Source organism: Lissotriton helveticus, chromosome 4_1 (assembly GCF_964261635.1).
Source record: "Lissotriton helveticus chromosome 4_1, aLisHel1.1, whole genome shotgun sequence".
NCBI lineage: Eukaryota > Metazoa > Chordata > Amphibia > Caudata > Salamandridae > Lissotriton > Lissotriton helveticus.
This window is the reverse complement of record NC_136063.1, coordinates 417216636-417240336: the sequence shown is the minus strand read 5'-3', so window position 1 is coordinate 417240336 and position 23701 is coordinate 417216636. Positions and strand designations below refer to the sequence as shown.

The following is a 23701-nucleotide window of genomic DNA, read 5'->3' as shown; positions in this document are numbered from 1 at the left end:
CATCCTGTGATGCCGTTGCAAGCAGTAATGCTTTGTGATGGTATGGAAACTTTTCCACGTAGCAGCTCGGCAAATGTCCTCCAGCGTGACCCCAGCAAATAAGGCTGTCGACGCCGACATCATTCTGGTGGAATGTGCTTTTACCTTTCTGGCTAAAGGCTTGTTATCCTTTTCGTGACAGAATTGTATTACTGAAGATAACCACCTGGCTATCGTTGCTTTCGGCACGGCTTGTCCCAGCGCAACAACTGGTTAGATTTCCTTATGTCTTTAGTTTTCTGATGATAGAACTTTAGACAACGTTTCACATCCAGAGAATATAGGGCCTTTTCTGCTGGTGAGACGGGATCCGGGAAAAAAGACTTTAACTTTACCAGCTGGTTTAGATGAAATTGAGACGGTACTTTAGGAATTAATTTTGGATTTGTTCTCAAGGTGACATAGTCCTTAGAGAAATGAAGGAAAGGTTCTGAAATCGTGAAAGCCTGAATTTCACTAACCCTCCGGGCTGAAGTGAGCGCTAGCAAAATAGCCACTTTCCAGGTTAAGAATTTTAGCTCAGCTCTATGAATAGGTTCGAAAGGCCTCCTCATTAACTGGGACAAAACGATATTAAGATCCCATTCAGGAGGTGGAAGTCGAATTGGAGGAAAGGCTCGAAAAATCCTTTCAGAAATTGCTTTATCAGTGAGGAAGAACATAGTGAAGGCTTGTTCAAACTGTTTCTGAATCGGGATATGGCGGCAAGATGCACTTTGATAGAAGAGAATACTAGACCCGCTTTGGCTAGCGAAAGCAAGTAAGGTAGGATATCTTCAGGTGGAGCTTGAAGAGGATGGACATTATTTGATTCACAACAACAACAGAAGCGTTCCCATTTGAAACGGTACGTTCTGATAGTACTCTGAGCACGGGCTTGAGACAGAATTGCTCTACAATCTGCAGAAATCTGGAGATCCTTAAACTCTAAGAAATCAGGAGCCAGGCGTGCAAGTGCAGCGATTGCGGATCCGGGTGCAGAATCTGACCTCCTTCCCTTGTCAACATTGGAAGTGTCGGCTTGAGACGAATTGGAGGCTGTTGAGATAGCAGGAGCAGTTCTTGGAACCAGTACTGCCTCGGCCAGCGAGGAGCAATGAGGAGAAGAGTGCAATGTTCCCTCTTCATCTTTTGAAGTATCCTTGGTATTAACGGTATCGGGGGAAAAGCATATGCATAGATTCCTGACCATCTCATGGACAGGGCATTCTCTCTTGACCTCCGTTGAGGAAATCTGCTGGCGTAATAAAGGCATTTGATGTTCTGTTTTGTTGCAAACAGATATAGAATTGGTGTGCCCATCTTCGAAAGATCCTGTTCACCTGTTCTTGTTCCAGTTCCCATTCATGGCAACCTGTGAAAGATCTGCTGAGGTTGTCGGCTAGAGAGTTTTGAATCCCCTTTACATGCTCCGCTCTGAGGGTTATGCCGTGTTGTATAACCCACTCCCACATCTCTTGAGCTTCTTGCAATAGAGATAGAGATCTCGTTCCCCCTTGCTTGTTGATGTAAAACATGCTGGTGGTATTGTCCGTATGCACCAGCACTGAAGAATTTGCAATCCTTGGAAGGAACGCTTGCAGAGAAAGGAAAATGGCTCTTAATTCGAGACTGTTGATGTGTTTCTGCCAATATTGGCGAGACCATCTGCCTTGAATCTGGAGGTCCTGGAGATGACCTCCCCATCCTTCCATAGATGGGTACGTGGTCAGAATGAACTCCGGAAGGGTTTGAAAAAACATGAGGTCCGGAGACAGATTGCTTTCTTTCGACCACCATTGAAGAGCATGCCTCATTCTGGATGTCACTTTTATGCGATTGTCGAAAGACCCTCCTATTTGCTGCCCTTGTCGGTGCAACTCCTCTTGCAGTGGCCTCATCCTGAGTCTTGCCAAGGGGACTAGACTGATAGCTGAAGAGCACATCCCTAGAAGAGACGCATATGTTCGGACAGAAAGTGACTTTTTTGTTGAGAATTGTCTTGCCAGTTTTTGAAGTTTGTTCTGCCGCTCCTGAGACAAGAACGCCTTGCACTGTTGGGTGTCCACTGAAGCTCCCAGAAAGGGTAACACCTGTAGGGGTTGCAATTGCGACTTCTTTGCATTGAGAGTGAGGCCTAGATTTGAGAATAGATGAAGGGCGCTTTGACCGCTTGTCTTGTAACCTGTTTCGATGGTCCTTTGAGCAGCCAATCGTCGAGGTATGGGAAGACCTGTATCCCCTGGGACCTCAACGCTGCAGAAACGGGGGCCAAACATTTTGTGAATATTCTTGGTGATGATTTCAGCCCGAATGGGAGCGCCTTGAATTGAAAGTGGATGCCAGCCACTGTGAACCGTAGGTATTTGAGATGTTTGGGGTGTATAGGGATATGGAAGTAAGCATCTTCCAAGTCCAGAGAAGCCATAAAATCTCCTTCGTTGAGACAATTGAGCACATCTGCCAGTGTCACCATGAGTTTGTGCAGATCCAGATTCGGGCACCACTCTCCCGACTTTTTCTTTATGAGGAAGAAGCGAGAGTAGAATCCTTTTCCTTTTTGCGAGACGGGAACCTTCTCTATCGCATTCTTGCGAAACATGTTTAAGGCTTCTTTGAACAGTAAGTGAAGACAAGGGGGAGGGGGGCCCTTGGGTGGAGTCATAGGTGGTTTCTTTAAGAACTCCAGAGTGTGTCCTTTTTCAACTAAGTCGAGGACCCACTCATCCGATGTGATTTTCCGCCATTGTTGGTAAAAGGGGGAAATCTTCGCGCCCACAGGGAGGGAAGGATGTTGGACTGGCGTCCGGCATAGCTCATTGACGTTTGTTGGAATCTCGTCCCTGATTATTTGATCTTCGTCTTCCTCCCTGAAGAGAGAAATTGCTGGAGGCAGATTGTCTGTATAGAGACTGGTAATACGGCTGTTTATACTGGGATTGGTATTGCCTGTTCTGTTGGTTGTGGTAATTTCCCCTAGAAGAAAAACCACGACCCCTTGCTCCTCTAAAACCGCCTCTCTTATATTGCAGGGTACCAAGGGATTTCGTGGTGTCGGTATCCGTTTTGATGGCAAGTAGGGCATCATCTATGTGCTTACCGAACAGCGAGTCCCCATCGTAAGCCATGTCAAGGATCTTTGTCTGCACCTCCGGTCTGAAGGAGGTTGCTCTGAGCCAACCCTGGCGTCTGAGAACCACAGCACCCACTAACTTTTGAAAGTTAGTATTTGCGATGTCTAGTGCGCAGTCTATTATCTCTTGCCGCCCTCTCCCCTTCAAGCACTTTCCTTCGTGCTTCCTGCTGGCGATCTTTAGGTATCAGCTACAGAAATTCTGATAACTCTGACCACATCTGGCGGTCATAACGTGCCAAAATTGCCAGAGAATTCGCTGCCTTGATGGATGATGCAGCATTGGTGGAGAACTTTTTGCCTATTAGGTCCAATCTCCTGCCCTCCTTGTCCGGTGGCGTTGAGATTGAAGTGGATGGATTTTTGGACCTCTGTTGAGCAGCTTGGGATATCACAGAGTCCGGACGTGGGTGGCCCACCAAACAAGATGGAGTTTCTGGCGGTGCTCTATACTTCTTCTCAATACGAGGAAGGACTGCCCGGATAGAAGCGGGTGTTTTCATAATCTTAAGACCTTCCTTCCAAATGAAATCTATAATGGGTATGGCCCTGGTGAACATCCTATACCCCTCTTTAAAGTCGTGCAGAAAGCAGTCCGACTGCTCAATAGTAACTGGCAGTTCAAATCTTGTAGCAGCCCTTTGCATGATATTGTGAAAGCCGCCAATGTCCTCCAGCGGAGAATCTGAGGGTTACGACAAAGGAGGCAAAGGCATGGGTATTATGTAGTTATCCCACGGATCCGCAGGTGTGTTGTCATTAGGCAACTCGCCTTCCTCTCTTCCATCTTCATCCGAAGAGGAAGTATCCTGATCCTCTTGTGTTGTGGGGTCTGCAGTGTGTCTAGGCAACACTTAAGGCTGCGGTGGTGGAGGCATAGGTACTTCCGCTGGTACCGATGGTACAACCGGGGTGGACGGTGTAGGTGGGAACCTTTGGCGATAGTCTGCCAACATGGCCTGTAAGTCCTGAATCAACGAAGGAGGGAGGTGACTTGTCTCCTCCGAACATGGAGCTCTGTATGGTTGTCTATAGAAAGGTGTAGACAAATCTTCTTGATAGTAATGCTCCTGTATATACTCTTCTTCATCCTCTTCCTGACATTTTATTTGTAATTCGGATGGATGGCGTGCAATCCCAAAGGGACCTTCTTTGTCACCATCATCCTCATCAGATTCCTCCTCTTCTACATATGTTTCCAAAATCTGCGATGGTAGCAGCGGGGAAATATTAGAATAGTCCTGCCTATGATAGGTCTTCAACTGGAAATGAGTGTATGCCACAGGTGAGGCATGAGCCACTTGAGGTAGAGTAGGCCAGGGTCTTGCAGGTGGAGTGGTGATAATGACTGGACTCTTTGTTGATTTAGGCGTCTTAAGCTGCGCTGAAGACGGCTGGCTCATTGACAGAATTGCCGTCGACGAGCTCGTCGTCGACGGACTCATCGTCGATGGGATTGTCGTCGACGGTGGTACTGTTGATGGACTTCTCGTCGACGGGGCTGTCATCGACGGGGCTGTCATCGACGGGGCCGTCGTCGATGGATTCTTCGTCGACGAGGCTGTCGTCGACGAGGCTGTCATCGACGGGCTCTTCTTTGATGATCCAGTCGTCGACGGGCTCTTCGTCGACGAGATTAGTCGTCATCAACGGGCTCTTCGTCGACGATGATTTCAACGCCGACGGGGCTTTTGTCGACGATGACTTCGTCGACGATGGAACTGTCGATGGAGTGGTCGTTGACGATGATTTTGAAGAAATTAAAGAAATGTCCTAATAGCAGAAGTAGACACCGTAGCAGAAGAGCTTGAGGTGGTAGAAGTCACAGAGACTGCGTGAGAAGACACCAGAGAAACAGTTTTTGCCTGGGCTTTACTCACAGTTATAGCTGAAGATCCTGAAGGCGGAGAAGATGGAGATTCAAGAAGAGGAGAGGATGACCTCCTTGTGGGTTCTGAAGCCCTATAAGAGGATTTGTGTTGTTTTTTCCTCTCAGGAGAAGAGCTATCTCTGGATCTGGCTCTTTTGCTGGATGTTGAAGCTCTGTCCTCATCATCCGTGGAAAATGATTTGAGACAAAGAAGAACCCTTGCCTCCCTGTTCCTGATGGTTTTGGCAGGGAAGGTGCGACAAATCCTGCAATCCTTCACAATGTGATTGGGATGCAGGCAGTAGATGCAGTCTTTATGCTGATCATCTACATGGACCCTCTTTTTATCACAGGTCCTGTAGGCCTTGAAAAGGGCTTTCTTCTCAGACATTCTGAAGAGAAAAGTCGAAAACTGAGTAGGCACTCAGGGAGACTCCCTTCCACACGACGTGCGGTGGAAATCTGAGGAGAACTGCCTCTGCTGGGAAGGTTCTAGAGGGTGCTGACAGCTGATTGGTTGGAACTATTTTCAGTTCTTTTCATATAATGAGATAGATAGGCTGCTAAGTTTTGGGCCTTTTGGGGCCTATAGTCTTGTCAGCGTACTACAAATTTATTCTACGGTACTGCTTTTGTATATTTTATTACCGTGGGACTCCCGCCTCGGCGACGGGGAATGATTCAGGCAAATGAATCTATGAAAGATACCCCAATACTGGATAATATGTCCTTATGTTGTGAAATGCCTAGAGGTTCCACTGTCGGAAACCTCGCAATTTCGTGATTTCCTGAAGCCGGTTCCCCACCCAAAGCTTGTGACACAGCCATCCCATTTAATTTGTCATTCAGCCTGTTTCCATGCTGTTACAACAATCCATGTCGACTGTCAGGAGCTGTACAGCGCCCCTCCCACTATATATGTAATGCGTGTGTGGGCACTTGGTAAACTGCGTGTGTTCTAGTACGTTTGTGGTGTGATCTCTCTCTACGTGTTGCCATTCGTTCACAACTAGATATGCTGCACAATAATATACCCGAAGATCTGGCAGGGAGATACCGCCGTTATATTGATTGCGTCAGTGCTATCCTCGGCGGTCTCCCGTCCCAAAGAAATGTCCGTAACATGGCCTCAATTTTATTGAACACCTCAACTGGTATTAGTTGATAGGTGTTTTACAGTACAATAAGAAATTATGGGAGCCCTATCATTTTGTACAGTGCTGCCCGCCTAGCAATGTCAGCGGCAGGGTCCTCCATCTCTCCACGTCCGCGCGAAATTCCCTGAGCACCCTTTAGAGATTGTGATCCAGCGCCATTGTCGCACTCACTGTGACGTAGATCCCTAGATATGTTATGCCCTCTCTTGCCAAATGGAGTTGGCTTGGGCCAACAGCATAGCCACCGCTCTTGTCTGCTGGGTATCAGTATGATTTTCCCCAGTTGATTTTGTACCCCGCATGTGCGCCATATGTTTCACAACTGTCCATGATTTTAGGGAGTGTCGTTTCCAGGTATGTGGCATACATTAATATGTCATCAGCATATAGGGATATGCGTTCGTCGGTCTCATCATTCTCTCCACTCTAGAATCCCGTTATGTCCAGGTGCACTCAGATCACACAGGCAAATGGTTCCAGCACCAGAGCAAAAAGCAGTGGGGATAATGGACAACCCTGCTGAGTGCCCCTACCTATTAGGAATTCCCTGGACACTACCCTGTTGACTCTAACCCTAGCCACAGGTCTTTCATAGAGTCCGGCGATCCAACGCCTGAATACCGGACCAAACTCTTCCAATACAGACACGAGAAAGGGCCAGGGGACAGTGTCAAATGCCTTTTTGGCATCAAGGGACAGGAAAAGGTGTGTATCTTCTCTTTTGTTCACCACCTCCAACCAATTATGCAGTCTCCTCGGGTTGAGCCTCATCGACCTTTTGGGTATAAAGCCAGACTGGTCTCTATGGATGAGACCAGTAGTTACCGCTCCAAGCCTGTTTGCTAATATTCTGGCTAGTATCTTAGTCTCCACGTTTATGCGAGAGATAGGGCGACACGCCTGTGGTGGTCTGTCCTTTTTGGGGATTACTGCGATTGTGGCTGTCCGCAAGTCTCTGGGGAGGCTTCCCATCTTATGCGCCTCCAAGTATAATTGGAGGAGATGTGGGCCAAAAAGCGTCTCATGTTGCTTAAAGAATTCCGGAGGTAGCCCATTAGGCCCTGGGGCCTTTCCAGTTTTCAACTGGCCAATGGCTGCCATTATATCTTCTTTTGTAATCTTATCGTCTAATGTCTTTGACTCGCTATATGCTAATTTGGGGAGCTGTATTGCCCGAAGATATACCTGAATCTGTGACAGCTTGGCTAATTCACGTTGCGTGTAAAAGGTCTCGTAGTAGTCTGCAAAAGCTTTGCCTATTGCGACTGGGGTCAGATGAGTTCGTCCATCCTCCGCCTGTATCAGCGAAACCTATCTACTGTCAAGCTCTTTTTTGCTAAGCCACGCTAGCAATCTACCTGTCTTGTCGCCTACGTCGTACAGGCGCCGATGCATGGCTTGTATCGCGTGCTGCGCGTCTTTCTTGGCCAGTGTGAAATATTCCTGTCTAAGGAGTTGTAAACAGTGTAGCGTGGAGGGATCATTGCCCGTACTTGCCTGTGATTCGAGCTGCAGTAATTGGGATTCCAACCCAGTGATCTCCTCTTCCTCTTTCTGTTTTTTGTGGGCTATGTTTTGTGCCCTATCCCGTAGTATGAGTAGAGTGGGTGGGCACTCGCTTTAAATCCACAGAGGGTGACTGTATCGTGGTTACCTTCAAATACCTAGGACCGGCGAAATTTATCGCAGGATGAAGAACCACTGGGACAAAAAGCTTGATTCGAACCATGGGACTTAGCTACTTCTATCCAGTCCGTTCAGATACCCACAGGAACAAATTAAATTACAATTATACCCAAGAAGGATCTTACAGGACACAGCAGAATAATCAACCCTGGCTGGCCTTTGTCCCACCCCGCCCAGATACACCAATGGCCCTAGACCAACATCCATATTCTCATTCATGGGGAAATAAAGTCCATAACTACCAACCAATAGAAATAGCTGAACGTCATGGGCATGGTCACTACCGAGCCTTTAACCATGCCACCTCACAATACAATGACTACGGGTTTCCTACATTTAATCGTTACGATGCTCTTCTCAGCCACGACCAACTGGAAGAGGTCGACTGACTGCCATCTGACCTGTTCCCCGTCTCACTTTCTGTGAAAACAAACAGCCATGTAGAAAATATGAGGACCCCACCAAAAACATCTTATTCCCCAGTGGACAATCCATCCAATACTATCTTCACGACGAAATCAAGACACTCAGTCAGCCCTAAAGCAAATCAAGCCCAGCCCCTCTTAGTGGACGAGGCAGGCATCTTTCCCTTACCAACAGTTTGCCAACCTCATGTATCACCTGCAACTCCAAGGACGAACCCTGTGATAAGGGACAATCTAGATCTGTGCTCTCTATCTGTTATAACACCTGCTTCAAACTTAGTACACTATGTCCCTAATATAATCAAGATATTGTCTTGGAACGTCGCAGGATTGGCCTCAAAAATGATTGACCCGTCGTGGGAAGTTTTTGTTAAAAATTACACCATCCTGTGCTTCCAAGAAACATGGCTAATAGATAACAACACCTTCATTGAGGGATATCAAAGTTTTTTTGTCCCCGCATCACCCTCCCCAAGCGGCAGAGCAAAGGGGGGCCTGGCAATATTCACTAGTCTGTCTCTTAAAATGAAGATTAACCAAGTGCAGCTGGATAACAGGAACATGCAGATACTGACTCTTAGTAGGGGTAAGAAAGCTATAACCCTAATTAACTTTTATAACTCTGTCGCAAATTCGAACGATTGTAACCTTACCAGACTGGAAAGTTACCTAAATGAATTTGGCTCAAAACTACCACAGGACAAAATTCTTCTTGGTGACTTTAACACACACATTTGTGGTAATCCTCTCTTAACCACTTTGGGATCCCTGGGCTGTGGACTCAGAACAGGTCCCCACTTCACACATTGCCACCGTGGAACCAAACTAAATACTCTAATGGATACTATGAACTTGACCATGGCACTATCTATAAAAGACGACTCCTTTTCCTTCAAAGATCCAACCTACAAAGGATCGGAGTCAGGGTCTTTTATAGATCATATTCTCCTTTCTGCTGGAGTTGCCCAACAGGTTTTAAACTTTGACATTCTTGAAAGCATTTATAGTGATCACAATCCTTTGCTCCTTGAACTGCAATGCGGCCCCTCAGTGCTCCATAAAAATATTGAGGACCCTGGGACACTTAAGCTGGTTAATAATAACCGCCGCTTAAAATGGAACCTGGTAAACAGCGACAAATTGTATGAGGCCGTTGCTTTACACTGCGAACATGAACTTAAGCTCTGTGCTACAAATTCTGCACCTCCAGAATCTATTTTATCCGCCTTTGCTGTAGTGTCCAAAAGAATAGAACAACTATTGACGGTAACAACCAAGGGATCTACTACTCAACACCCCCGCTGGTTTGACCATGCTTGTTCTTCTGCAAACCGCAAATTAAAAGCTGCTCTTAAAAACAAACCGAGAGACTCTGCACTTATTAAGGCCCTTCGAGCAGACTACAAAAATGCCCTTGCCTCACGCAAAAAGTCAATTAAAACTAAAACATGGGAATCTTTGCTCGACCCCTCTACCTTGGGCAACAGTTCAAAATTCTGGAGTATAATAAATAGACCACTTTTTGGTGACCCAAATGATGAGAGTCTCGGTACAGTTATACCGGAGGATGAATGGATCACTCACTTTGGAGCTATCTTCAAGAGCGATGCCCCACAGTCCTCAGAACCATTTCATCTCCCTGAGAGCAGCCCGCTACACTTTTCAACTAAAGAAATTGAACTAGGGATACTTGGTCTCTCCAGTAACAAAGCCCCGGGCCCCGATGGTCTTCCACCTGACCTATTCAAATCCAATATCACCTTATGGGCTCCCATTCTCACATCTGTCATCAATGCCGGGGTCGAAGTGGGGGCTCCTAAATCTTGGGGAGCATCTACTATCGTCCCTGTTTACAAAAAGGGGGACAGAACAAAAGCGGCCTGCTACAGACCAATCTCCCTGATAAACTCCGTTGCGAAGGTAGTGGGTGGGATTCTACTAAAGAGACTGAACGCATGGGCCAAACAACACAACATAATGACCCCTGCACAGTATGGATTCCGACCAGGTCATGCAACAACTACACAGTGTCTGAATCTATATCTAATAAGTGGTAAATACACCCAAGCAAGAGAGGGAACTTTGTATATGGCCTTTATGGACCTTTCCTCGGCGTTTAACTGTGTCGATAGGAGCAAATTATGGGAAGTCCTGCAAAATATGGGCGTAGAAAATAACTTGATCAACTTTCTGGCTGACTTACACAACGACACCCGTGCAAATGTGCGTTTTACAAGAGATATGAAAGTAACGAGAGATTTTAATGTTAACCGAGGGGTCAGACAGGGCTGTATTTTAGCACCTTTTCTTTTTAATTTATATATAAATGGACTTGAAGATCACCTGGTAAAAACAGACACGGATTACCCTCGAATTGGGAAAACAGGCGTACCGGTCCTGTTGTACGCGGACGACGCCGTTCTTTTATCCAGAACCGCACTCAGACTCCAAAAATTACTGGTTTCTTTTTTTCAATTCATGTCCTCACGTGGCCTAAATATTAACAATTCCAAATCTTTTATCATGACGGTTGGATTAACTCCCAAAAAACAATACCCCTTCTCACTTAATGGGGAAAACATACCACTAACAAAAACTTTTTCGTATTTGGGAGTACTGTTTGACCACAAACTCAGATGGGGCCCTGCCATAACAAAAAAGAAAGGCGAAATATTGAGGACCAACTCTGGTATAATGGATTTTGCTCGAAAATTGGGTAACACTCCAGTGTCCGCCATATTGAAGCTCTATCAGGCAAAAAGTGTTGCGGTGGCAAGTTACAGAAGTGAACTGTGGGGGTTCTTACCGGTTGATACCCTAGTAACTCTTGAAAATAACTTTCTGAAACAGGTCATGAGCTTGCCAAAGAGTACCGCAAATTTCTCCGTACACGAGGAACTGGGCACCCCATATTTAGCTGATAAAATCGCTGTAAATCCTTTGCTCTGTTGGTTAAGCTGTTGGCGAAATACATCTATTCCATTGACTCATAACATCCTAGCTGAAGCCCTTACTTGGGAAGGACAACTCAAGTTACCCTGGCTGAAATACATTCGAAATTGCTGTAAAGATCTGGGCAGATTAGATCTTTACGTAACACCCCAGAATACTACTAAGCAAGATGTCAATTTCGTAAAAAACACTTTTTATCTGAAACGACAACTCGACAGGGAAGAAACTGAGTTTAAAAAGTCCAGCGTAAGGAGCCACGCACTAACAAAGACCTGTGTGTTTTCTGAACCTTATTTATCGTGGAATATATCCAGATATGAACGCTTCCTGCTGAGCAGATTTCGATTTGATCTCTACCATCTACTCTTAGCTGTGCCAAGTGGAGCCCATAGAGGTCAAGTGTTGCCAGCTTGCGGCTGCGACAACATGTCTCCGCAAGACCTGGCTCACTTTTTATTTCTATGTTCTTATTACTCAAGTCCACGCAATATGTTTTTAAAACCGTTGCTTAAAAAGATGAATTTTATACAAATTAAGCCTGCACTTCTATATCTTCAAATGTTGCATGAAGACAGTACTTTTTTTATCTGCAAGTTTTTAAAAACAGCCTTGAAGTATAGATTAAGCATGGAAGGATGACTCCAAACTGAATTACATTACAGATCCAAGTTTGTCTTGATTAAGTAACTGTATATGGGTCTACTGTATTGTGTCTTTCTCTCGCAAAATTGCTTATTACTTTTTTTTTTTTTTTTTTATATGTGGTCATGGAAGATAATTCTTTTCTATGATTGAACTGTATATTACTGTATTATGTGCTTTTATGACTGCTCCTCTGTCAGTCGAATAAAGAAACTTTGATTTGATTTGTATGCCTCCCATAGTGTAATGGGCGAGTCCACCGACCCCACATTCTCTCTAAAATACAACTTCGTTTCTACCCTGAGTTCCCTAGCAAGCTGAGGGTCGTTGAGTTCCCATGGGTTCGGTTTCCATTCCCCGTTCTGTTATTGTGTAAGGGTACCCACAGTGAGCCCCTAGTCCGTCCACTGGGGCAAATATGTAATCTATCCTTGAAAAGGCTTTGTGTGCTCCTGAATAAAAAGAATAAGCTCTAGTTTGGGGATGCCGCCTACGCCATATGTCTGTGAGGGTTAATGGATCTGCAAACAGTTTGAAGGGCGTCTCTTTGGGATTCCCCGTGTGGACAGTCGTACGGTCACTTGTGGAGTCCATCACGTCATTAAAGTCGCCCCCAATAATGTGTGTGTCGGAGCCCGCCTCCAATAAAATTGCTGCAAGCTTCTCCATTGTTTACCTTTGGAGCTTGGGTGGTGTGTATACACTAATAAAAGAGATGTGTCTTCTGTTCCACAATCCTTTGATCGCTACATATGTGCCGTTGGGATCTGTCCAAGTGCGTTATAGTATGAAGGGTGGGTTTTCCTGAGGAGTATTGCTACACCCCTTGCCCCAGTGGAGAATCCAGCGTGGGCCAATGTTTTATATGCACCTCGACCTAAGAACCACCGAGTGACTTTTAAGTGTGTCTCTTGTAGGAGATACATCTGGTTTCAATCTTTTAAATATGCGGTCACTGGTCCTCTCTTAACCTTATTCCCCATCTCATTCACATTCCAGAGAGGACTGATTACATTCCTGGATTAGGTGTAGCCATCTCAGTGGTGCACTATGTCCAACCCATCAGCGAGTCCTCTTCTCCCTCCCCACTGCTGTGGTTTCTGCAATATCATGATGTCTGCCATCTTATTGTTTTGCCACCTTGCTTCAATGTCAGTATGTGTGCAACTTTCCAAAACAAAAAAAAACAAAAACCATCACCCGAACACGTAATCCAAAATAATTAACAACGTCCACCATGCCCCCCTCCCCACACTCTGCAAGCACCCCCACCACCACCAAACTTGTCAACAGGACAACACTGGTGCTGGTAAACCACCCAGAGATCTGTAGACCACCCCTCCTCCCCCACCCACTCAACTATATAGCACTACAGAAAAAACAACCCGCTCTATACTTTTCTTCCTCACAGCAAATGTTGCAAATGTCCTCTATGTCTCAGGGACAATACAGCGTCTCTATGAGGGCGTCCGGCCCCACTGCTTCATTCCTCCTCGCAATTGTTTGGATGCTGCAGCGAGCAAGGATCCCCACCAGGGGGATCCAAGTCCGAGGCCTCCAACTGCTGATTAGTCTCCAGAAGAGGGTGTGCAGCGTCCGAAGTCCGGGAATCAAGGATCTCTGATTAATCAGAGTCTCCTTGGCCGCTGGATCTCAAAGAAGTTCTTGATGCACATTCCAGGGCTGTGTCATCGTCTGAGTCCGACATGGGGGCTTTTTGGTTTCTGGGCCTTAGAGATCTCCCCGGTTTATTCCTAACTGATGTGCGGCGCTTGATCGTTCGCCTCCGCCTCTTCGCTTTGGGCCTCTCCTAGCCAGGGCTTGGTTGCTTGGAAGCGGACAGGGGAATAGGAGAAGGCGTCCCACGTCCCACGTCGTAGCTGAGGCCGTTCCTCAATCCAGGACCACACATCCTCCGGTGTCTGGAAAAAAATGCGTGGTATCCTGGAAATAACTTTTGGCCGGGAACAGCAGCATATACTGGATCCCAAGGGCACAAAGTTTCACTTTGATGGGATCGAAGGTGCGCCATTGTTTTTGAGCGTCACACGAATAATCAGGGAACACCATCACTCTCGTGTTCTCGTATTTGATCTCACCCTATCAGATCCCTGTCCTGAAAGTTCAAGAATCGAGCTATCAACTGCTGGGGGAGGGGGCCCTGGCTGCAGCCTAACCCCAGGCATCCTATGCGCCCTTTCTAGAACAAAGCAGGAGGAGAATTGCACCACAGGAAGGCCATCCTTAAGTAAAGTCATGAGAAAATGTCCGTACGCTTTTCCGGAAAAAGCCTATGAATCGCAGATTATTTTTGCGGGCCCTGTTTTCAGCGGCATCGACTCTCCAGATCACCTCCTTAATTGCAGCCTGAAGATCTTTTATGTCTTTACGCATGGTCCGCGAGGTATCCTCGAACTCTGAGACACGTTATTCATCTTCGGTCACTCGCTCAGAGACCTTGCACAAGTCTTATCTCAGAAAAGAGACCTCCATCTGCACCTCCGCCAACTTGCCTTCGAGGCTCTCCCTAGAGGCAAGGATCGAGTGTAGGATCTCCTCCGTGTCCGGAGGGGGGGCCGTGCCCCCCTCCGCCTCGGCGGGCGCAGGAAGAACTTTCGTGTATAGGTCCATCTTCCCCTCTCTGGCCGTCCTGGAGTCCTTATCTTTTGCCATCATGGCTGAACAGTGTGTAGACCAGCGCCAGCACCCCTTAGGTGAGACTCCCAGAAGGGGGAGCGATGGAACGGGGACCCCGCCTCGCAGCACACAGACGTCAGGACCACAATGGCGCAGAAGGTTCCAGCCGGGCTACCCTCCCACGCCCGGCACAATAAGCGACCCAGTGAGGGGGATGTAAGCAACACCTCTCAAGATATGGACCTTCAGCGAAATGGACCACCGGTGCCTCTCACACAGTATATCCGGAGACCGGAAGAGCAGGCTTTCTCACACCTGGGATCCCCAGCGTTGAAAAGCGGCGCAGCTGTGTCCCTCTCACCTTCTGTCCAAGGAGCCAGGAGGTCAACAGCCGGGCACGCCAGGTACTGATGCCTCAGGCTAGTTCCAACGTGCCACAGGGAAACTCGGGCCCCTACGATGTAGCCGAGCTGGAGGCGGAGGACACAGGAAGCAGCACGCCCATTAACAGGGCCTCCCCTCCGCCGATATCTGCAGACTGCACAAACTGCTGTAGAAAGCAGAGGGTTCGTCCATGTGCCGGTGCAGATCGCCGTCTGCTTCAGGCCCCCGCCTCTTCACCAGCCCTAGAGAGGAAGTCCAAACGGAAAGCCTCCGGGTACATCGCTGTTCAGAAGGAGCAGGGTGGCGCACAATGCCACTGTCTCCTATCGTATCCAAGCAGCTCACGCTTGCTGAAAATGCCCCACTCACTGACAATTCATGTGGTGTCCCGTGCCAGTACACCAGGGTTCAGAAACTGCCCCGCAGAGGCTCCCGTCCTCACCCTCAAGTCGTCGCAGCAGTCCTCTCAGTCATCGGGCTTCACTGTACTTCTTGTAATAGGCATACTCTCCTCCCCGGGCCCCCGCCTCCTCAAGCTCAACGGACCCTCGGCAGCAGCGGCAGGCGTTCCCAAAGCGCGAACAGACACCACCACTGTAGGGGGGGGGGGGCAAAGCGGGACTCGGCATCCGCCCCCCGGATTACGATCTCCAGCCGTCCACATACATGCCAACATTTCAGAAGAGCAAAGTGAGAGATTTAAAAAAAAAATCGGGAGAATGGGGCCTTGAATCGGGTTACTGGCATGTATGGGCTTTGGAAGTGTGCTGCTGCAGGATCAGACATTTGAAACGCAAATGCACGTTTTTTTCTTACCTTTCAGAAGCATGGAGCATAATGTACACTTGCCACTGGCAGATTGCTGGCAGTGTATGCACCACACCCCACCCCACCTTGTGGCAGCCCGGGCTGAAACAGCTTCCCCTGCACACACGAAGCTCCCCCGCCCCAGTACTTCACACGTCTTTAAAAGACCATTCCCTGGATAATGACGTTTTGTTGGTTTTTCACCCCTTCGAGAGCCCCTGCATTGCCACTCTTTGCTGGAAGAATTAGCACTTTACACAATACCAAGCCCTGTCAGCTGAAACCCCCAAGGAATCGGGTTTTTGCTTGTAGGAATCGGGAGGCGGGAGACTAGCCTTCAAATCGGTAGTCTCACGCCTGAATCGGGAGGGTTGGCATGTCTGCGTCCAGCACCACCACAGGCACGCCGGGCGAAGGCTCCGTCGCACTGGCTCAGAGCCTCCCCTGATCCGCCCCGGCCGCCATCTTAGGAGCTGCTCGACGACTACCGCACCGACAAAAGCTCCAATTCCAACCGTAGAGGAGCCTCGAAACTCCCAGTCGGGCACACCTCCGCTTGCACAACCTCGTCAGGCACAGGTACGTTTAATTAAAGGCTAGGAGGAAAAAGATTTGAATCGGGGCCAGCGGAGCTCGCGGAGAACACGGCCACCCGGCCATGCTACTGGCCACGCCCCTGCTGGAAGCAATCTTCACTCCATGCTTCATGGTTGGGAATATAATGTAAAAACTAATTTAAAAAATAGTCTTTATCACGGACCACCCACAGTAAAGAAAGTACTAAGCATGGCGATAGGTCAGGGACAGAGGATATGAGTAGCAGAGTTGATAGGCATATAGAGAATTTCTTAGTAAAGAGATTCATGCACAGATATCTATAGTTATACTCATCTGTCTGTACCGTTTCTGTTGGAAAGGATTGGGATGTTCTACATTCATTATTTCTGGCTCTTGGAGTGACTTGCTGTGCATGGTTTATTGAAATGCAACATGTTATATAATTGGTGCTAGGATTTGGTACCATAGGAAGAGTTCTACAAATTTAAGGAGTGGGATTCAAAGCAGTTTTAGTATGAGTATTCTTTACAGCGGTTACCTGGCCAAGATTGACGAAGAACTTCTTCATCAGGGCTTCATTGTCATCCTCTTTTGCCAGGGTTGGAGGTAGTTCTTTTGTAATAAGCCAAGGTTCGTACCTTGGGTCGACAAATACTGCTGCACCCGCATTACTCAATTTCACTTGTGACATCAGCTTGGCTAGCCTGTGGGTCAAATATTTGATAAAATGAAAATTAGGTTTCCCCTCATTGTTCTTTTAGTTGTTTCATTTGCATACTACGAGAGTCCTGTACAATGCACCTGCTAAAAAAAGATGCAATGAGCAAAAACACCATTTCTGTGTATTTTAACGTTTGCACAGATTTACAAATTTTTGTAGAAAAACTTGTATTTGACATAGTTTTATGGATAACTAACATGGTGAAACAACAACAGCAGAAAGAAAATACAGTAGACATTACCACCAGCAAGTTGATGGTGGTAACCAAGTACATGATAATGGAGGTAAGCACACAATACTAAAGTGACCACACATCATTTCCAATTTCCATCCACTCACTGAATACTAAATCTGCAGGTAAAGACACGAACAAAATGGTAACTGCTGCAGGGTTTTAGATTTGAATTGACAGAGATGGTCTATATTACCTACCATATGTGGCCTGGAGGTACCACAGGGTTTGCTACTGGAGCAGTGCAATTTAGACTTTACCCTTACAGAAATACAATTACATACGTGCATTTGACATTATATTCACTCTGTGCCTTAATGTCATTAACATGTGTGAAACATTTAAATGCATTTATGAAATGTAATCATAGTAGAGATTAGAGATGTATGCATTAATGTTCAGTATAAACATATAAGCACATATTCTTTATTCATGTTATTTCACTAATATTTCAAGTTATATTTGCATATGTGAACGTACTATTTTACTCACGTTTTACATTTATTCCTCAACTTACACATGTGCATGTAGAACCACGAAACCGTAATGCATATTAAATGCTTAGCTTAAATTAGCCTAAATTGAAATGCATTTGGCATTGCCAGCAAATTCTCTCTTTCTTGGCAGGTGAATTATCATGTTTCTTCTTTGTATTAGACTGCTGATAGCAAGGCCGGGAGGGAAGAACTTAGCAGTAAACATGGAAAATTAATTGTCACAAGAGGCCTTATATTCATCATCTACTAGGACGGAGAGATGTTTAAGGTTGAGAACTACAGTCCCAGACTGATGCGATGGGAACCAAAGGGATGTTGCAGATGCACTTGAATAATGATTTGATTGGTTCCTGGTGGTGTGAAGGCGGTAAGGACGTTTCTGAATCTCTTGTTACTTTTAAATCGGTGTTCTCACATTTGAATGTTAGAGAGTTTCCCTTTATACTTTGAGCAGTACAGACCTCTCTGCTTGGCTTATTCTTGCAAGTGTAAAGATTCATGCTAAACACTTATTTCTTTCTCCAAAACTTCTACTAAAGTCTGATCATGCTGACACCTTCTATCCTCTTGAAATATAGACCCTTAATAGGCGACCTGATATTTGACTTATGTTTATAAGACAGAAGGTAAGTTTCCTTATGGAACATCTGTTCGCCTTTATCTGCTTCTTTATAGTTGTGGTTATCACAATTCAGTATCTCATTCTATTTTGCCTCAATCTATTGAGCTATGTCAGTTTACCTATTGTATTTCCACATTTATTGAACTTACTTGAGGGTTGACTGGTAATCCAAAATAAAACCATTTAACCACATTTAGTGATTATTGGTCCTTATTGTGGAGTCACATTGGCTTCACAAGTTAGAAATGTATTGTTGATGCCTTCTCCCTTTCAACACTTCACGTCAACTAACAAAGGACCATACATCCAATGGGTAAAAATATGTAACGACTTGACTAAGAGATTACGTTTTAAGGCCCAGCACTCTTTTACTACCATAAAATCCTTCAGCACACCCAGCCTTTAAGAGAGAAGTAGTAAAGGTAAGATTCCACAGAGTACCCACAGTTGGTAAAAGGCATTTTTGATAATGTTGTTCACCTGAAAAGGCAAAAGTCAAGATTGATGGCCAGGCCACACACCTTTGAATAAAGGACTGATGGAGAGACCAGACAGAATGGGAATTCAATTGTGAGTATTGCTGGGGTGAAATACACACAGGGTGATGGAAGGCTGCAATAAGTCTAACTACTGGCAATAGCTCGGGGTAGCACTCCAACCTATCTTTCTTTTGTTCACCTTGCCACCTCAGTTCAGACCCAGCTACATGCAAATCATTCTTGACCCTGCTCCAATGTAAACAGTCCTGTCTGAACTGCCAAGGCAGATCCTCCCAGAACCGGAACACAAGCAACCAAGGACTGGTTTCGCCCTAGTTATGGGCTCATCAGATGGGTAGCAGCTTAGTTTCAGTGACACAGTGAGCATTGGACCCACGTCTGGACATAACCATGCCATTTAGGGAAGTACATGAAATACACAAAAGGTGATGAGAGGCTGCTTGCAATAATTCTAATCACTGGCAATAGCTCAGGGTAGCACTCCAACCCATTGTTCTTTAGCTCACTATGCCATCTCAGTTTGGATCAAGCTACGTGCAAAGCAGTCTTGACCCTGCTCCAATGGGAGCAGTTCAGCCCGAACTGCCAAGCCAGGTTCTCTTTATATTGCTGGGATGTCTGTGCCCAGTAGCAAAACCTGTCTTGGCGGCACAAAGAAAGAGGAAGTTTTACTGTATCAAACTTTGTACTTGAGATAGGAAGGCTATGATATCTTGACAATTGCCAGGATCACTAGTTACACTGAAATGTATTTAGTCTTTTCACCCACTTTTTGTAACTGTCAAAGATATTGGACTGGGACGCCATGCATGGATTAAAGATGGTGAGTGTAGGAAATCTGCCCTTTCTGCAAGATCACCTGGGATTTTTCAACTTTTACAGGACCCTATTTTCACGCTGGATTTAGAATGACATGCACTGTTGCCCTGCTAACTAGTTGTAAAGTGCCTGTGAAGCCCATTTAAACATGGTTGAATTGGCATATTGCTAATTGGTTTCATTAACTTACCTAAGTCCCTTGTATATGGGACGAGGTGTACACAGGGCCTAGAAGTTAAATCCCACTAGTGGGATGCAGTACATATTGTGCCCTCCACTATAATGGCAGTGTAAACATGGCTTCAGGCCCACCATTTTAGCGAGACTGCTGCAGTTTTAAACCTGCGGCCTGAGCTGTCAAAATGACTTTTTTTAACAGGAGAAAACCTCCTTTTTAAATATTAATAAATCATCTCTATGTAAGCATCGTATTTCACATGGTAGGGTGCCTGGTATTTAAAATGGGACATGTAGAAAATTTATATTGCCATGCCCCTACAGTGATAAGGCCCAAAAAGCTACTTTCACTGTGGCAGGCCTTGCTGTACTATGTAGAAAATCAGAGTGCAGATTAAAATACTAATACTGTCTCTCAGGAATGGGACCTTCTGCAAAAATAGTGAAACAACAATTTTGTATAGTTATGTAAAATCCAATTCAATGTGAAGTCGGATTTTTCATAAATATGAATAAAACATCACATTTAGAAAGTTTCCTTTCCTTGCATGATATTTCTGGAGGCTAATTTGTATTATTTCTACAACTTCTCTCAGCCAATGATTAGTCTTGAATAGTTGTGAAAAATATGTGAAATGCATCCTGGAACAAACAACAGGCTTATTTGAATGTACAGAAAGAATTCCTTTTAAGTCCAGAGAAAATGCAGCATTGGGGCCGTGGGCCTCTTTTTGACACCACAGTGTCAAATCCTGCTTGACAGGTCTGTTGAGTTATATATCATATAATAAGAGAATGGGAAGTCTCGACAATCTTTGTGGATCCCCTGTCTGGTAGCTGATACATCCTGCTTATAGCTAACATGTCTCTGGATTTCTTATGGGTACGGTACATGCTCCAAACTGTATTATGGTTTTAGATGTGGGAGGACAATAGGATTACCATAGTTCGGGAGTCACCACACCCACCAGTTGGTTCCAAGCATAAATGTGGCACCTCCAGGCATCCATTTCTGAACACTTTCTGGACCTACAGAAGATCAAAAGAGGACTGAACCTACTGTCTGTGACCTGAGAGGAGCCCCGAAGGACTGCACCTGCTCTCTCTTGTACCAAGGACATAAAAAGTAGACTCCTGCGGTAAGTAGCCAGACCTGTGGCTACAGCGAGAAAACAAGCTTGATGAGACCTTTTCCGGGAAGCACCTAACTGATGCACAAGTTACTACTTGTGTAACGATATATCTGTAAGAGACATTAGTTAGTGATAGATTCCTTACCTTAGAATATCCCCAGGCGTCAGACTGGATCCGGAAATTTTTAGCGTAGCAGTACCCTTGCGCGTCGGTAGGCGTCGTCTGCGGCTCCACGTCCGTCGTCGGAGTCGTGGGCACCGTGATGACGTCGTCGGAGTACTTAGACGCCGCCTCCGCGTGCTGACGTCAGTTCTTAGACACAGCTTTTCCACGCCAGAAGCGCTGAGCCATGTTAAAAACCAACACTGGTGCCATTGAAAGTAGGGCCCTGAAAGGGGGTAACCCTAACCCTAGATATCGGTTCGCAGAACGGGGAGGATGGGTGGGTCGGTAAGGAATCTATCACTAACTAATGTCTCTTACAGATATATCGTTACACAAGTAGTAACTTGTGCATCTGAAAGAGACACGTTAGTGATAGATTCCTTACCTTAGAATAGATACCCCAGCAATACCAACCCCGGTGGTGGGTCTGCGAACCAATAATCACACCAGAAAGTCCTGGAGGACAGAACGGCCAAAGAAGCCATCGCTCCGGACTTGGCTGTCCAGGCAGTAGTGTCTTGCAAACGTGTGCAGCAATGTCCACGTAGCTGCCTGACAGATGTCTTGTAAGGGCACTCCCCGGCCCAGGGCAGTTGTAGTCGCCGTGGCTCGGGTGGAATGAGCCCGCAATCCAACAGGGGGCTCCTTCTTAGCCAAGGAGTAACATGCCTGGATACACAAGATGGTCCACAGGGAGATGGTCCTCTCGTGCACCGCTTTCCCCTTCTTAGCGCCCACGTAACCAACAAAGAGTTGGTCATCCACCCGGAACTGACGTGTGCGATCCAAATAGAATGAGAGCGCACATTTTGGGTCCAAACGGTGGAGCCGCTCTTCCTCTTTAGAGAGGTGCGGTGGCGGAAAGAAGGTTGGCAAGGTGATAGACTGCCCGATGTGGAAGGCTGTGACAACCTTGGGCAGGAAATATGGCTTAGTACGCAACACAACCTTGTCCGGATGGAAAGAAAGGAAAGGAGGAGTACAAGAAAGGGCCTGGAGCTCACTCACTCTCCTGGCAGAGGTGATGGCAACCGGGAAAGCAGTCTTCAGAGTAAGAAGGCGGAGAGGACAGTTGTGAAGTGGCTCAGAGGGAGCGCACATCAGAAATGTAAGAACAAGGTTCAAGTCCCACTGAGGCATCACAAACGGAACAGGAGGGAACGTGTGTGTGATGCCCTTTAGAAATCTATTTACAATAGGGGACTTGAACAAAGCAGGTTGATCAGGCAGCCTCAGAAAGGCTGAAAGGGCAGAAAGGTAGCCCTTGATAGTGCCCAGAGCAGAGCCCTGCTGGGCAAGAGAAAGAAGGAAGAGAAGAACCTCAGAGAGAGGGGCAGCATGAGGATCCACAGCCTTTGCTGTGCACCATGCCACAAATCTGTTCCACCTGCAGGCGTATACCGACTTTGTGGAGGGACGCCTGGCTGCCAGAATGACATTACAGACTTCAGGAGGCAAGTCAAATGGCCTCAACTGTCGCCGCTCAATCTCCAAGCATGGAGGTGGAGACTGGACAGGTTTGGGTGGAGGACCGTCCCCTGCTGCTGCGACAGAAGGTCCTCCTGAAGAGGCAGACGAACCGGGGGATCGACTGACATACTGAGTAGCTCTGGATACCAGTACCTTCGTGCCCAGTCTGGAGCCACAAGGATGACTTGGGCCCGGTCGCGCTTGATCTTCTTCAGCACTCTGGGTAGAAGTGGTATAGGCGGAAAGGCGTACAACAGACCGCAACTCCACTCGCGACGAAAAGAGTCTCCGAGCGAGTGCCGCCTTGGAATTCCAACGTGCAGAACTGATGACATTGCGCGTTCTCTTCGGTGGCGAATAGATCTAACCAAGGCTCTCCCCATCGCTGAAAGAGGCCTTGCGCCACGTCAGAGTTCAGACGCCATTCGTCATCCATCATGCACCGACGGCTGAGCTCGTCCGCCCTGGCATTCAGAGAACCTGCCAGGTGTTGAGCCACCAGGGTTACGCCCTGGCGTTCCAGTCACTGCCAGATGCGCAGAGCCTCCTGGCAAAGGGTCCACGACCCCACCCCGCCCTGTTTGTTGCAGTGCCACATGGCGGTGGTGTTGTCCGTGAACACCTGCACTACACTCCCCCGGACAGAGGAGAGGAATGCTTTCAGGGCTAGACGAATCGCCCGCAACTCCAAAAGGTTGATGTGGAGCAGGGCCTCCGCCGGAGACCAGAGGCCTCTGATCTCCGCCTCTCCCATGTGGCCTCCCCAGCCCTGGAGGGACGCATCCGTCACTACTACGTGCTCCGGTTGGGGAAGGGAGAGGGATCTGCCGCTGACCCAATCGCGGTCCGTGAGCCACCACTGCAGTTGTCTCGCAGTGCCCTCCGAGATCAGGACGAGGTCGGACAGGTTGCCCTGATGCTGGGCCCATTGAAACTTCAGATCCCACTGCAGAGCCCGCATCCGCCACCTGGCATGATGCACCAGTAGGATGCAGGAGGCCATCAGCCCCAGAAACCGCAGCATCAACCTGACCGAGACCCGGGATAAAGGCTGAAAGAGTGGAATCAGAGCCTGAATATCCCGGACCCGCTGTT

At 47.0% G+C, this 23701-nt stretch overlaps 1 protein-coding gene and 1 long non-coding RNA gene across 3 annotated transcripts in view; one reads left to right on the top strand and one right to left on the bottom strand.

The window, feature by feature from the left end:
• The window catches only part of RGS22 (regulator of G protein signaling 22), a 1652097-nt gene that overhangs the window by 1318376 nt on the left and 310020 nt on the right, over positions 1–23701 (bottom strand). For both annotated transcript variants that reach the window (XM_078686958.1, XM_078686959.1), the window contains exon 6: positions 16808–16973. In XM_078686958.1, coding sequence (XP_078543084.1) covers positions 16808–16973 — 166 coding nt within the window. The remainder of the gene's footprint in view (positions 1–16807; positions 16974–23701) is intronic.
• Positions 1–23701, top strand: part of LOC144828619 (uncharacterized) — a 389822-nt gene that overhangs the window by 175146 nt on the left and 190975 nt on the right. The window contains exon 2 of the long non-coding RNA XR_013610497.1: positions 17880–18086. This is a non-coding gene — a long non-coding RNA (uncharacterized LOC144828619). The remainder of the gene's footprint in view (positions 1–17879; positions 18087–23701) is intronic.